The following is a 15505-nucleotide window of genomic DNA, read 5'->3' on the forward strand; positions in this document are numbered from 1 at the left end:
TGTTCCTCATACGTGTTATTCTTCACTTCAAAGAAAAATAAAATAACCATTTTGCATTCGCACAACTACTATTATTTGGGTTTGTTTTCAAGAAAATATCACACAAGTTCTAGCATGACTTTAGGTTTTAGGACACCCTACTTTGGGAACTTGTTTGCACAACACAGCCTGTCTCCTGCCTTTACAGGAACAAGCCTCTCACTGCACTGTCAGTCACCAAGAACAGTTTTTGTGTTCAGTTCCCCTTGCATAACTAAGCACTATGTAAAGTAGTGATTGGCAATAAGATTCTCAACACAAAGATGATAAAGTCCTGTAATTTCTCACTGCAGTTAGCAGAAGGCTAACTTTCGGGACAAATAGAGAGTTTCAACAAAACACACAAGTTTGTCATTTTCACAATAGATTATAAAAAAAAAAAAGTTGCAGCTCCTCACCCCTAAGACTACCAGAGGACTTGAGTGTTTACAAATTTTCTTCAATGACAGCCACTGTAATGGGACAGGTCACAACCACAGCAAGACAGAAATCTCAAACAGCACAGCTTCATATTCCACACCCAAGTTGTAGTGATACCATCCTTGCTGGAGCTTCCATCTATATAACTTCATTTCAGGTTTTAGGTCATTGCTTTCTGAAGAGCTTCGGTCACAGTTGTAAAAGGTTAAAAACAGCTAAAAAATACCCATATTGCAAATTACATGCTTTAAAAACTAGACTTCCCACCTCCTTTTTTTTTTCCAAAATTAGGCAACTACTGAATTAGCACAGCAATATCTTACTGATAAACTGGCTTTTCAGGAATATTCCTCTTATGGTGTTCACCAAGTGATTAATAGACACCCACATCGTCTTGGAACACTAAAGTTTAGCTCATTTGAGAGTTTCCAAGTTTCTCGTTCTCATTTGACAATTTCACTTTTTTACTTTGTTTTTAAACAGGTTTTTATTTTTTGCCATATACTCCATCTCAGGAATTTGAAAACAAGTATCTAAATGGCAACCTACACATAGCAAGTACCCCTCAGAGGATGTTTCATGACTTTAGCTAACAGCAGTGAAATCTTCCAGTATATCCTGATATGTATTGACAGATAATCGTACAATCACAGAATCACCCCACCTGTTTAAAACACAGGGAGAGTAAAAGAGAGGGAAAAATCAGTCCTTCATAAGAAGGACAGCTTGTTACACCTTCAAAATGAGAACCCATTTTCAGCCTTCCAGCTGCCTTACAACAGAATTTGCAGACGAAACAGAACCAATTCTGTGTACACAAAGTAGAACAACAATGGGTACTGCTGAAACTGCAATACTTCATTCCAGTCTGTAAAACTTGTGTGGCTATTTATTGGAAAAGTCACATTCTGAGTTACAACAAACAGAACAAATGTTTTCCATTCTGCCTTGTAAATGCAAAAGGAATTCAGACTTCACAGAAAAACACAATGCAACAAGCATAATGAGGCAGCTCTAGAGCCAGGTACTTAGACTTAATACTCCTTGATTATCAAGGAGGAAAGAATAGCTGGTCCAAGGAGTGGGAAGCCCAACACGACTGTCCTCTTTTTCTAGGTTCTAACTCAACTTCCTTGATAAGCCTGACTGCACCCAGCAGAAAAAACACATTTGCTGCTGCTTTGAAAGCACAGAATCACAGAACGGTTTGAGCTGGGAGGGGCCATAAACATGACCTAGCTCCAAACTCCCCACTGTGCACAGGGATGCCACCCACTAGATCAAGTTGCTCAGGGCCCCATCCAACATTGCCTTGAACATCCCCAGTAGTGGGGCACCCACAACCTCTCTGGGCAGCCTGTGCCACTGCCTCACCACCCACTGAGTAAAGACATTCTTCTTGACATCTAAGCTAAACCTGCCTGCTTTCAGTACTGTCTGTGCCGTAAGAGTGTGTGTATTAGAAGATCTGTTGTTATGTGACAGAAGGCTGAACCCACATGTCTCTGGAGCACAGTGTAACAAAGTGCCTGCAAAAAAAAGGGTAGAACTTCAGAGAAAATCCTTGAAGATTGCTTAAAACAGAAGACACCGGGCAATCTTAAGGTATGAACCACTCTTCAGAGCAACTTCTCCATTATCTTAACATCTTTTCCAGTACACATCTGACTGTATAAATACCTTACAGGGTCACAGCACCAGAACATGGAAATGCCTTACAGAGATCACAACTATGTCACACATAACTAATACTTCATAATTATAGTTGCCATCCATACATTTGATTATTCTGTTTTCTTTGACACCATGGTTAATTTAACCAGAGAGAGTTAGCATGTATGCTCATAAAGGGCAATAACTCCTCTTGGCCAAATTATTAACCTTCCTAAACAAAGGTATCTTTGCCTTCAAAATTCTGAGTATTAAGACTGAGGTTCAGGCACCTTTTAATATAGAAATCTGCACATACAATTACTGCAATTGAGAAATCCTTTACTCTGCATCAATCCCATTGTTATAATGATCAATACCTGTTTTAAGAATCCATATGTGCATTCAAGCATTCTTTCCAATTTGCACAGTAAGGTCACAGGCAAACAAACCCATTTAGAAGGATCCTTGGTGAACAAAACTCCTTAAGAGTTGAGAAACAGAATTCTAACTACAACTCTAGCCTTGTATATGCAAGCAATAGAGCTATAGGAAATATTAAAGCTGACTCTTAGAAGCTGAGAAGTTGAACATCCAGCTGGAAAATTACTATAAATGAGCATTTAAAGCTGTTCACCTCCTTCCCCATATACCTACTTTAACAGGAAACTGAAGCATCAAGATCACTCAGTGCTACAGAACTCAAACGCACTGCCAACCCACAGAAGACACACTGTAAGTATATTTCAAAGCTAAAGAGCTATTCTGCACAGTAGGTATCATGCATGGTGCAAAATGGTAACTAAGCCTGTGTCTGACCAGTCCCATTGTAAGTAATACACAGCCTCATTGCACAGAAATATTCTGTTCAGGATGATACTGGAATTCAGCTACAAGCACAGGAATGAGGCATGAAACACTCATTAAACCCCACATGTCAGCAATAGCTACAGGATAGTGTCACACTACAGAGCAAATTAAAACACTGACACTAAACAATACGTGACAGAGATGGCACAAGCCAAAAGCCACAGAAATAACTCTCCCTCTCGTGCCACCACATGTAAATTAAGTTTAAATTTCTGGCACACTTGTGTACTTGAAAGTGGGTTTTCCCATGGAGGTGAACAAAGACTTACAAAATCACCAAATGGTTTGGGTGGGAAAGGATCTTAAAGATCATTTCGTTCCATCCCCTCTGCTATGGGCAGGGACACCTTCCACTAGACCAGGCTGCTCAAAGCCACATCCAACCTGACCTTAAATACTGTCAGGGTGGAGCATCCACAACTTCTCTGGGTAATTTGTTATTCTGTGAGTGGCCCATCCATCAAATTCACACCTTTCCAGTTTATAGACAGGGATATTGTGCCAAATGCTTTGCACAAGTCCAGACAGATGACATCAGTTTTTCTTCCCTCATCCACCAGTGCTGCAACCTCATCACTGAAGGCAACCAAATTTATCAGGCCTTTTGATTTGCCCTTAGTGACACCTCGTTGGCTGTCACCATTCACCTTCTTATTTTCTATGTGCCTTAGCACAATTTCCATGAGTATCTGTTCCATGATCCTGTAAGACACAGAGGTGAAACTGAACAGCCTGGAATCTCCCACGTTCTTCCTTTTTCCCTCTCTTTTAACACTGGGAGTTATGTTTTCCCTTTTCCAGTCACTGGTAACTTCACCAGCCTGCCACAACTTTCCTAATGGGACAGATGGTAATATGTAGATAGTCAGGATTTGAATCCAGAAGCTTGAATTTGAAACAAATAGTTTATAATCAAGTTTTATAACAGCATAACTACAGTGATTAAACTAAACTGCTCATGTGTGATATTATTTTATGACAATTTCTTTGGGCTTGGATGCTCCTCTAAACTTTTACTACTTCTTCTATTCCTACGTCTAGAATGAAAGAGATCTCAACTACTCCTTGCATACCTAATTAAAGAATCCCTATAGACACATCCATCTTTAAAGAACAGCAACGAAGACATCAAGACTAACTCAGCAACCAAATGAAATATTGGGGCTTTTTCCTCCATTTCCACTTTGCATCCAGTACTCCAGGTTTCTCAATTTGCACACGCAAAACTCAGCTGAGGGAAAGCCTGAACTGACAAGTCTGTTTGTTGCAGTCACCTACATCATTTGACAATGTGAAAATTATTTTCACCACATGCCTTTTTTTTTTTTTTTGGAGGAGGGAGCAGACAATACACAACACTAACTTGTATCAAGAAGTGTTATATGACATTTTTTCAATTTCTTCAAGATCCAGTTGGAAACAGGGACACCACTTACCTGAAAAATGACAGCACCATCATGAAGCAAGAAACCCAAGTTTCTGCCATCTAAATTCTATCTTTTTAAAATATGTCTAAGCAACTCTAGTGATATTTCAGTCACTGGACAAAGCCCTTCACCTGAAAAAAATGCACTTTACAGGAATGAAGTCAGGATTTGGTACATTACAAAGAAATCTTTACTAAAGTCCTAACATGCAGGCAAGAAATCCAGTCTTCCAGCTCCAAACCTTCCCTGTCACGTATGAGTGACTAGAAAACCTTATTCAAACACCTTAACCACAAGGTCTGATATTTGTTTCTTTCTGTGCCTTCTCCCCATACTCATGAATCTGGCTGGTTTTGCTGTTTATGAGCCTAGTCTTTGCAGAAGAGGTGTTACAAGTGCTCCTTTACAAGTCACTCACAGCACCCTCAGTCCTGACAAATGGCAATTTGAATCTCCTCCTGCTAAGGGGAGAAATCAGGGTGGCTTTCATTTCCCACAGAGGTGAGACTTTATCAAATCAGCAAAACTCCCAAAGAGCCATATACATTCCTCTTTAAAAGCAGTACACAGGAAGGGCACAAGTCTTCAGCACCAGGTCTCAGATGAGTCATGGAATAAACATGTCCCCAAGGCAATGTTCCTGCCAATCAGCTGATCCACAGCAACTGCAGCACACAGTGGCATTCAGAGATTCCCAGGCTGCTACAGATTCCAGTGAGTGCTCAGGATTCACTTCTGCAGCCAAGGATGAAGGTAACAGGTGCCAGGTCATGGAAGAGGAGGCAAGGGGGCACAGAAAGGACAAAGCAGTGTCCTGGTGTGAGGTTAGGCAATGGATAATCTAGTGTGGCACAAGATTGAGACCTTATTTTTAAGGTAGAAATGGGCAAGGAGACATGGCAATAATTTCCTCATAAGCATTTACTGACTTATACAAAGATGTGAAACTGCTGGTACAGTTTCTGATCCTGAGAACTCTTTTCACTGCACGTTACTGTTCAGTTGAGCACCACTGCTACCCTGTTTAAAACAAGGACATTTGAAGTGTTAAAGACATCATAGCTTCAGAAGGTGACCCTTGCTATAGATTACAAATTGGACAGAGAATCTTTTGCAATTCCAATTGAAATATCCGTTCCCAGCATCTCAGGTGTTCTCCCATTCTATAACAGCAACAATATATTAAAAACACACATCTCCCCATCTCATGTTTGATGGTTCAAAATACATTCTAAAAAATGCAATCACAGTTACTCAGTTTTATACTCCATATCAGATACTTAAAAGCCAGGCATTAGGGAACCTAAATTACATACTGGAACCAAATCCTACAGTATAAGTAAGCTCCCATTATACAGGGAGAAAAAAAAAAGCTTTTAAGTTCTTTTCAATCAAGTTCACAACGACAACTAGAGACAAATCACATGCTTAGTTTCAACAAAAACACTAGCAGGAGGCAGATGCTGACTGGACTAATAGTTTCCATTTGTTTATTTAACAGTCATGCACCATTCACAACATTAGTCATTTGGTTCTCATGCTCCACTCAATGGCATTGTTTTAAGGCTCATCAGCAATTCTACTTCTGTATCACTGGCCATATTTTGTAACTGAAGTCTATGATTCCACACAGAAAACTTTTGGGTTTGGTTTGATGGGCAGGTGGGTGCGGAAAGTGTGTTGTTTTTCAGGTTGGTTTGGGAGTTTTTTGGAGGGAGAGAGGATTGTGGGTTTGGTTTTAGGGGGGTTTTTCTGGTGGTGATGGTTTTTGGTTAATTTTCTTAAGCACCGATTGATTCCAAAGTCATCAACAATCACGCAAAAAACAATTGTCCTTAGGAGCACTGTTTTAACCCCAAGAAGTGAAAACAGCACAATTTAGAAGCTTCTCTAATAATAGACTACTAAAATTTTAAAGTTGCAGGATCTGCAAAGCCTTTATTCAGCAGTTCTACAGCAACAGGGTTTATCTCACTCCTTACCTACCCCCACCCAAATTATACTTGGGAAAACTGGCAGTACAATTCCCACCCAAACATACACAGTTGGATAAAGGAGCCAATTTGTGAGGGGCTTACCATGCAAACATTCTGCATCCTGGACTCCATAATCACACATATCCCAGTTTACTATGACATGCTACTGGTTCTCTTCTTGCTGGTCTTTTATTATAGAAATGCCTTCCTGCTGCAGTTACCATCTTACCTGCTGCTTGCTGGTGCTTCTTGTCTTTCAGGATTTCCAAAGAGAGAATAAATAAGCTACAGGTCACCCCATGCATTCTTACAGTTACTGTTTTACAGGGCGAGTCCACAACAAACCTAGAAATTTGGAGTATCTAAGTGGGGCAAATAGAATAGGCTCCATTTAGCAAATTTATCTCAGTAATTTCTGTCCACATCTCAAACAACAACTGCTGATGGAAAAAAAGGAAATGCTGACACACACATAACACACTTTCATCGTACAGATGAGTCCTACACTGTTACTCTGGTTTTGATTTCCAACTGCAAAGGAAAGATAACCCAGAAACTCTTCCAGTCTTGATTTCTTCAGTTACATCAACAAAGGAGAAGAGATTTTGGCCTGAACAATTCAATTCCAGCTTTTCAGTCACACAAAAAATAATCTGAATTTTCTGCCTTGATGCATGTGGAATTTTTTCCCTAGTATTATGTAGAACACAAAAAAATCAACAAAACTATTCATATGCAGACCGCAGTAAAGAGACTTGCAGCTCAGACTCATGGAACATTTACAGGAGGCAACAGAGCACATCCTATTCCCACTAGCAATTCTCATTAAAATATCTTCTCAAGGCAGCTATTAACAAGAAAATCATGCCTGGGCTGCTCCCAGCTCCCCAGTTACTACTAGGGGAATCCAGTGCAACAGAAGGCATTAGATTTTTTTTCTCCATAAATTAGTTTCTATTTAGAAACTACTTATGCCTATTTGTGAAGCTCTGGAACCTAAAGCACTGTGGCAACATAAGCTCTTCACAAATTAATCCAGGCTCCCAGTGTCAGCACAAAGCCCCCAGTGGCTCAGGGAAAGGTACTATTGCAACTCCTGCAGTATCATCATTTGGTGAGTTTGATTACAGCAGTTGTGCAAGGATGCATCTCGATTGCTATCTGCCCTAAGCACAGAGCACTGCATGCTGGAAACTGCAGTCTCCACTGGCCACGCAGAGCATTCACAAAGCAGGTGGTAATAGTATCCTGTTTTACCATATACATGGAGCCCTCAGTCTCCTGGCAAATGGCCAAAGCTCACAGACAAAGCCTGAGCATTTCCCAGAGTCAAATTAAAATGGCCAAACTAGCTTTTGGATGGACAGTAATGTGCTCTAACCTGATAGCAAGTTCACCAGAAAAAATCCAGAATTCGTTAAAGCAGAAACGTAATCTAAATTAGGACATTAGTAATTAGGTCAAGCTAATACCAAAAACCATTATGCAAAACGTTGCGAAGAGGCCAGCGAGGCCTCCGGGGGCTGGGGAAGACACTTGAACAGCAGAAAGTTAGCTAACTGTAATTAGTGATTATGAACAAAAACTTTCTGCCAGATTGACCCATTTAAAATAAATAGAAGTTCTTTAAAAAGATATGCATAAATTTAATGCATGCAAGACTGAATTTGACAGAATAGATTTTTAAAGAAGACAGAAAAAGACAGAAACACCAAAGGTAGCAAGAAACTATTTCACATTCCAGTGACTAAACAGCAGAGCTTATTTCATGTGTGCAATGGATTAAAACTTCTTCCTTAAGGCTCATGAAGAACTTGATGACTGCATGAAGACAGAAGCTATCAGTGCTTTAAGCTGCCAACTTATCTAGCAAAAAATAAAAGGTCAGAGCAACACGTCAAGTGAGAGGAAGCTCAGAATGAGCAGTTTCACCAAGAGGTGGTAAAGCAAATATACAGATAGTGAATGAAACTACAGACAAAGCTCACTTTTATCTTTCATCAGATGTAAATCCATAACACATGCCAAAAAAAATATCAGGCCTGATGATTTTATGAAGACCGGGACTTCTCAGCAAACTTCAGCATTTGAATGTACACCTGACTAGCCACTGAGTACTGAACACTGCACCAAACCAACAGTACCTCAAAAAAGAATTGAGCAAATACTTCATCTTTGATTTTCCTCAACCTCCAATGATCAGCCAATACAGCAATTTCAAAATCCTTCACTCACACTCATCTTCAAAGAGATTACTGGAGGACTGAACCAAAGCGTGCTGATTCAATATGCATTTATAAATATCCATTTTTGTATCACTCTGCAATATCCAGCCTTTGTGGCAACCTTGACATGCCATCCACCTGCTTCCCTGATGCTTTTGACTAATTTCATTCTATTCCCTAATCCGCAGATGCTTTTCCTGAGCCAGTCCATATGGCCCCTAGGTTTCTGTGCTCTCTGCACTGCTGGGTCAGGCCTATGGTCCATCCAGCCCAGGACTGTCTGGCAGAAGCAGCAAAAAACACTACCCAGAGACAGCAAAGCAACTGCAATGGAAACCTGACTCCCTCTCCTCTGTTACCAGACACCACCTAGAAAAATCTGTCATTGAACTGATGTGTTCCACTCTAAAAGGGGAGTTCTAAGCCATGCTATGAACATATTTTGATCAGGCTTCCTTGTTAAAAATTGTCTAACAGATTTTGCATTATTGAGACAAGATATACATAAATGCCCAGCTCAGCTTTGCTTTTTTGGCTTTATGTTTGTACAGGGTCTATTAATGTCAGTACAAGATGCCAACACTGCTAGAAAACACAAAGCATGTTCCAGGCTTTCACAGACACTTGAAATCTCAGATTGGACACACAAAGCTATAAAAGGCTGGCAACTTAGTGGAAACTAAGCAAAACTGAACACCTTCCCATGCAGTTTTTAAAATTTTGTCCTCAATATTTTGTCATCCTACATTGTGTTTTAAGTTGCAGTTACAGAAGTGAGTTGATACTGCAGCCAAAGTACAAACCAGCTCCTCTTCAGAGCCTAGACAATTTTCTTCTACATTGTTGCATGCCTAATTAAAGACTGCCATTACCACCTCACAACATTCCACACCTTTCTCAGCCAACCACAAAATTTCCCTCAGTTCCTGCATATATTACATAGAGTAATATTTCCATTAACTACAAAGTAATGTCCAAGTTGCATCAACACCTGAAAAAACCCCAATATGTATCACTTCAATAAGTCAAAACCATGCATGACCTTGAAGACAGCTGACTGTTCAATTTACTATGATTTTTAAAAATATCCCCTACAAGCCTGACACAGCTAAAGCCACAGACTTACCTTATCATCTGTACTTCAAGTGGACAGAAGTGACTGAACTAGGATAACTGTAGCCAGAGGTGTATTTACTGGGAAGCTACTAAGGAAGATTTCATCTATTAAGAAATACACAATATTCAGTGACATTCTGGGAGCTACTTGGTTACTCTCACATGTCATCAGCATTGATAAGTTTATGTAGAAAATAAAGTCTCTAAAAACTTATAATAATGTAATGAAAGGAATGCATTGTTATAAAGACATTTATTGTGGATTTTTACTAGTGCAATACATTTAATTCTATCAGCATTAGCTTTGGGGGGTTTCTACAACATGATACATGCAAAGTAAGTCTGTGACAAGAGACAAGAAAAGGGGAATTCAGACTTCATAAAAACCATTATGAGTTACAGTGTTCTAGTTGCATTAGTGTGCCAATACCATCCAAATTAGAAACCTGATGTATCAGCAGGAAAATAATCTGTAAGAATTTTTTTTAAGTTAGTTTGAATATCTGTTGGTGGTTTTAGTTTGTCTGGCAGAAGTGAGAGCTGACAAATTAAATTTACAAAATTTAATCCTCTGCTCCTCAGATCCCATTATTCTTCCTCCAAAGGTGCTAAAAACTTGTGTTTCTTTCTCATTTGCACTTTGTCACTCTTGGTGAGGATTTCATAAACCATGAACAGAATCAGCAGCAACAGCACGTTTTCTTCACCAAAGAGAAATTTGGGGAAAAAAAAGTCTTTGCAACACAGACTGAGGGGAAAAAAATTGAACCAAATAAAGTAATAATCTATACCATAATCAATAAAACAATTTGAAGCACTAAAGCTTTTTTAAACAAAACTGGCTTAGAGCTATTTTAAGTTAGTAACACGTCCCACTGTAAGTAATTTATTTTTTCATTCTATCATCTCCAACCAGGAGGGTTTTTTTTATTTTAATAAACTAAGGGGGGCAAATATGAGGACAAATATGAGGTAATGAACAGGAATTCACTTGATTTGTATGTAAAGGAAATTAAAGGAGTTATTGCTGCCCAAAGTCAATTAAAAATAAAATTCACAATGCATGAGGAATATATATCCATAGTTTTGCTTAGTCTGTCTAAAAAAGTAACAGAACAGATTAATACTTGAACAAGAACATGCTTTCAAAGTTGTCCACAGAATAAACAGTTTCTTGAAAGTCCCTATTTCCCTCTTCACTTTTAAGAGGTGCTGAAATGCACAAAGACATATTCAACGTGGGCTGGGAAGCTGTGTTCATTGAAAAAACTGACCAAGACAAAGCAGATCAGCTTGTATATTTCTAGGAGTGGAATTACCAAAGACAACAAAACAAGACTAGTAGAGTTCTGATGCTAGAATTGAGCTCACTAAGCACTTTGTTACACTGCCGGACAGAGAAAATGTCAGAGGTGGCTCTCCAAAATCCAACACTGCTGAAGTGAACAACTTATTTGCTTGAGTAATCAGAGCTACAGAGGCTTACACTTCTTTAGTAAGCAGCAGATCAATTACTGTGCACTTTAGATTTTTGACCTTGTGAGTCTTTCACATATAGAATGTGACCATCTCTTAAAGATGAGAAACATCAAGACAGCACTTCGGTCTTCTCTTGATAACCGCCTTACGCTACAACAAGTTGGAAGGGCATAACTAAGAGCAACATGTTTTCTCAAGAAATTCAAATTAGGGCACCTAACATCCCCGAATAATCTCTTCACATTTGAGAGTGATTATGCCATAAAGAATAAATATGCTAAGCCACCTTTCCACCCAGACTGGCCCAGCCCTCCTTGCACTCTGCTCTAAAGATGCCTCAAATTAGTGACCAAATAAAACCCCAGATAGCGTAGGTGTCCTCTTTCCAAATCATGAGGAACAGGCTAGCAGATCTCTGCTCCCATCCCTGGTGACTGCAGCTGTGAGTCACCACACAGAACGAAACCAAACAGGAGGGGATACAGGGCTTAACCCCATCAGGCAACAGCAGATCAGGGCATGACTGTCATCCCCCCCCACTCAACCTGCACACACCCAAGGAAACACGCTCCCAAAGCCATTGGGAAACAAACTACCAGAAAAGCCAGAGCTAAGAGTCACCTTTTCAGATAAAATTACAGATTTTCTGTACATCCACACAGAGAAAACCAAGTACACCAGTGCTAACCAATACTTGACTTAAATTCTGGTCAGCGTGATTTCAGAGGTATTGACAAAATGGTCACAGGTAACAAATAAACAGAGACAGAACTCTGTGACAGATGAATAAGCACTGCTTTGAAGGGAGACTTCACATCCCTCATATCCCAAAAAGCTACATCAATAAGTCAGCTTTACAGTTTTTATTAAAAAAAAAAAATCTAGAAAATAATGGCTTTCTGTAACAAAAATTACTAATTTGTTGGCTGGTTTGATTTTTTCAGGCATTTCCAAAATACCTGATTTGCCAGCTAGCTGATGTTTCCCTAGGACTTAGAGAAATTAAGGGGCCTACTGTTTTTGCTACTGCTCCAAAATTCGGATTTTCTTCTCACATATCCAGGCAAAGTGTCCTTACTACCAAACTGTTGGCTGTGCCATGACAGCCACCAGCTGATAAAACAACACGGGACATGAGCATGACCTTTAGCCTCCCACACAGGTGTGCTGAAATGGATGAGGAATCTTCTCAGAGAGGTCAGGGTTGCTGTTTCACTTGTAGAAGAAGCGAGAACACAGTTTCAAAAATTTTCAATGCCAGAAACTCTCCCCGTCTATCTGGGAAATGAAGATCCAGGAAAATGCAGTCCACAGGTCAAATTCTCCAGACCTCTTAATCTAAAATCAAGGGTACTCTAAATCATGCTGAAGTTTTTGCTCCTCTTTTGTCCAAAATGGAGCAGAACAAGAATCACAGGAATCAAGGAGCTTATATATTTTTAATTATTTTGCTGAACCTCTTTCCACTGCTGCCATAAAATACACCTCCAGCACGCTACTCAAAAGACCACATGAGAAACAAAGTAAAATTTAACACGCTCATGAACAATTTCCCCTTACACAAGTGTCCTAAATTCTAAATTATTCACCAGAATTTCCTTTTGAACCTCATGTACATATACGTGAGCACTGGGTTTAGTCCAGGACATTGTCAAGTAAATTCCAAGTAACTTTAATCACTTCCTCATACTTGAAGCATCCATGAAACCTCTGATCTGCACTTTATTTTTATCACTACGGCCATTCCCCTGTATTGAGATTTTCATGCAAACAATCTAGGGCACTACACTGTTAATGCAAAAACATCCCAATACAAATATTCATCATAACCCAAAAAGACAACACCGAAAAACATGAAACAGACACTGCACACAAATACTTAGTGACCACTGAAACTTGCATGTAGCAAAGATTACAAAAAAAACAAAATAACTGAAATGCAAACAGCATAAAAAACCAGTATGACTTCTGCCTCAACTTTCCTTGCTACTGAGCTTTATATTATTAAATGGTCTCACTTCCTGGTTTGTCAGAAACCACATTGTTTTAGAGCTGCTCACTCAAAGGAAGAAGGAGGGACGATAATTGTTTTTAGAGATGTTTTAAGACCTCTGGTAATAGCAGAGTATCTTTGTAAACTTGAGAGTTTTTCTCCTAATATTTCATCCCCTGCATCAAAGAAACATTACTAGTCTAATTGCTTTAAATTAGGCAATTTAAAGCAATTGGCCCAAAAAGTTCAGTGGTATATATTAATTTTGTAGCTTCAACAAAGAAAAGTTGTATCCTCAATATTTAGTGAGATCTGTTATGAAAGAAATATTAGATACAGCCACACAGCATTCAAAAAATAGCAGCTGAGTCCCTAATTCAGTAATTAAAAAAAGGACACTGAAACCATATTCTTCCCAAAAAGCAGACTGTGTAACACATGTTTGAATGAACTACTCCCTGACACCCTCACCCCCTGCACACAGAACATGGAAGTTCCACCTACTTCCAAAGCCAACAGGAAACAAGAAGGGATGTAAACATCTTTGAAAAACTGTTTTGACTTAAAACAGTGTGTATGTTTTGATGACAGCTTGAGTTACTAAATTAACATTTAACTTTCTTGTTGAGTACACCTGTTAAATGTTTAAACATAACTATACACTTCTCATTCTAAATAAAGCAACAATTTCTCTGAGGAAAACAAAGAAGGAGGATTCTTACAGCTAATTCAAGCATAAGTGTGTCTATAGACTCATTTGCTATTTTTCCAGCTTCTGTGGCAAGTAAAAAGAACATGGTTGAAATCCTACATGGTGAAAGTCTAAACATGTACAGAAATATTAACAGAAAAATAGTATCAAAAACCCTGCAGATTCTTCTGCACACCCATGCTGTTTTTTTCCCCTCATTTAGGCAAACTTACCAGGTTAAACACAGTGTCGACTATGTCTCTGTTGGACACTTCACCAACTTCCACCAGTCCTGTCAGCACAGCAAATTTCATCTTGATGCCTCGGATAGGGACACCTGGATTCAAAGGCTGCAGCACACTTCCCCCTTCAGCACCATTTCCTCCTTTTCCCGCTCCTCCTCCTCCTCCATCATCACCTGTTGGCTGAACAACTTGTTTGCCTTCACTCGCCATGGCCAGTTCACCGCAGGCTACGGCTTCCAGCGCCAGCTCCACACGCTCGCCGCTCTGGGAAGACCTGGTCAGCCGGGAAGGTGAGCGGCGGTCCTCTGCTTCCTTCCCTTGGGCTCCGGTTCCCGAGGAAAGCGGCGTCCGGCGGGGGAGGGCGTCGGGCGGGCGGGGAGGACCCGGAATCGCGGCTCTTTCCTCGGCAGGAGGCGTCTGTCACAGCGCTGCCCTCGGGCAGGTACTCGCAGCCCTGAAGGACAACCCGAGGTGTGTTTCAGCCCGCGCTCCGTCAGGCACTGCCCACAGCCCGCACGTCCCGGCCCATGCCCCGCTCCCGGCGGGAGCCGCCCTGGGAGCGCTCACGCCTCTCCCCGCGGAAGTGCTCCCGGACCTGCCGTGCTCCGAGCCCCCACCTCAAGCGTTTAATCTGCTTTTTTCTCCTTCTTTTTTTTTTTTTTTTTTTTTTTTCACCTAGAGAGAACACGCTCCTCCTTCCCGCCCGGCTGCTGCCCGCCGCGGCCCCGGCTCCGCTGAGGCACGGCCACGGGCAGGTGCAGCGCCCCGCCAAGTTCGCACTCACCGCGGGCTGCGGAGGGGGCGCGGGCTGCCCGACGCGCGGCTCCGGGGCCGGGAGGCGGCTGCACCGCCCGGCTGCGCTGCGCCGCGCCGGCCGCCGCTCCGCCCGCCCAAAGGCGCCTCAAGTTCCGCTGCTGCCGCCGCTGCTGTTGCTGCTGCCGCCGCGACCGCCGCCTCACAGCGCGGTCCCGGTCAGCCTCATCTCCTTCCTGCCGGCGCTGCCGGTCGCTGCCGCCATGACAGCGCGGAGCCCCCGGAGCGCCTGCGCGGGCCGGGCGCGGGCGGGGCCGCGGTGCGGGGCGGGAGCCGCGGGCTGCGCACGCCCAGGTGAGCGCAGGTGAGCGCAGGTGAACGGGAGCCGCACCCTCCCCCTCATCCCCCTCATCCCCTCATCCCCAGGGACGCTGCTCACCTGTGGGGATGCAGCGCCCGCGTGGGCCCGGACGGTCTGGAGGCTGTGCGCAATAACTTGTCCCAGACTATTGCAGTGTTCACAGAATTGGTAGGGAAAGGGCCTCTGGAGATCATCTGATCCATTCCCCCTGCCAAGGCAGGGTCACCTGGAGCAGGTGGCACGTCCATGTGGGTCTGAAA

General features: G+C 41.7%; 1 protein-coding gene across 1 annotated transcript in view; it reads right to left on the reverse strand.

Moving 5' to 3' along the window:
* Window positions 1-14541, reverse strand: part of LRBA (LPS responsive beige-like anchor protein) — a 365752-nt gene extending 351211 nt beyond the window's left edge. Inside the window, exon 1 of the mRNA XM_053939908.1 lies at window positions 14120-14541. Within this exon, the coding sequence (XP_053795883.1) occupies window positions 14120-14341 (222 nt within the window). The 5' untranslated portion in view covers window positions 14342-14541. The remainder of the gene's footprint in view (window positions 1-14119) is intronic.
* Window positions 14542-15505: the final 964 nt, after the last annotated feature.

The sequence above is a fragment of the Vidua chalybeata genome, chromosome 4, assembly GCF_026979565.1.
Source record: "Vidua chalybeata isolate OUT-0048 chromosome 4, bVidCha1 merged haplotype, whole genome shotgun sequence".
NCBI lineage: Eukaryota > Metazoa > Chordata > Aves > Passeriformes > Viduidae > Vidua > Vidua chalybeata.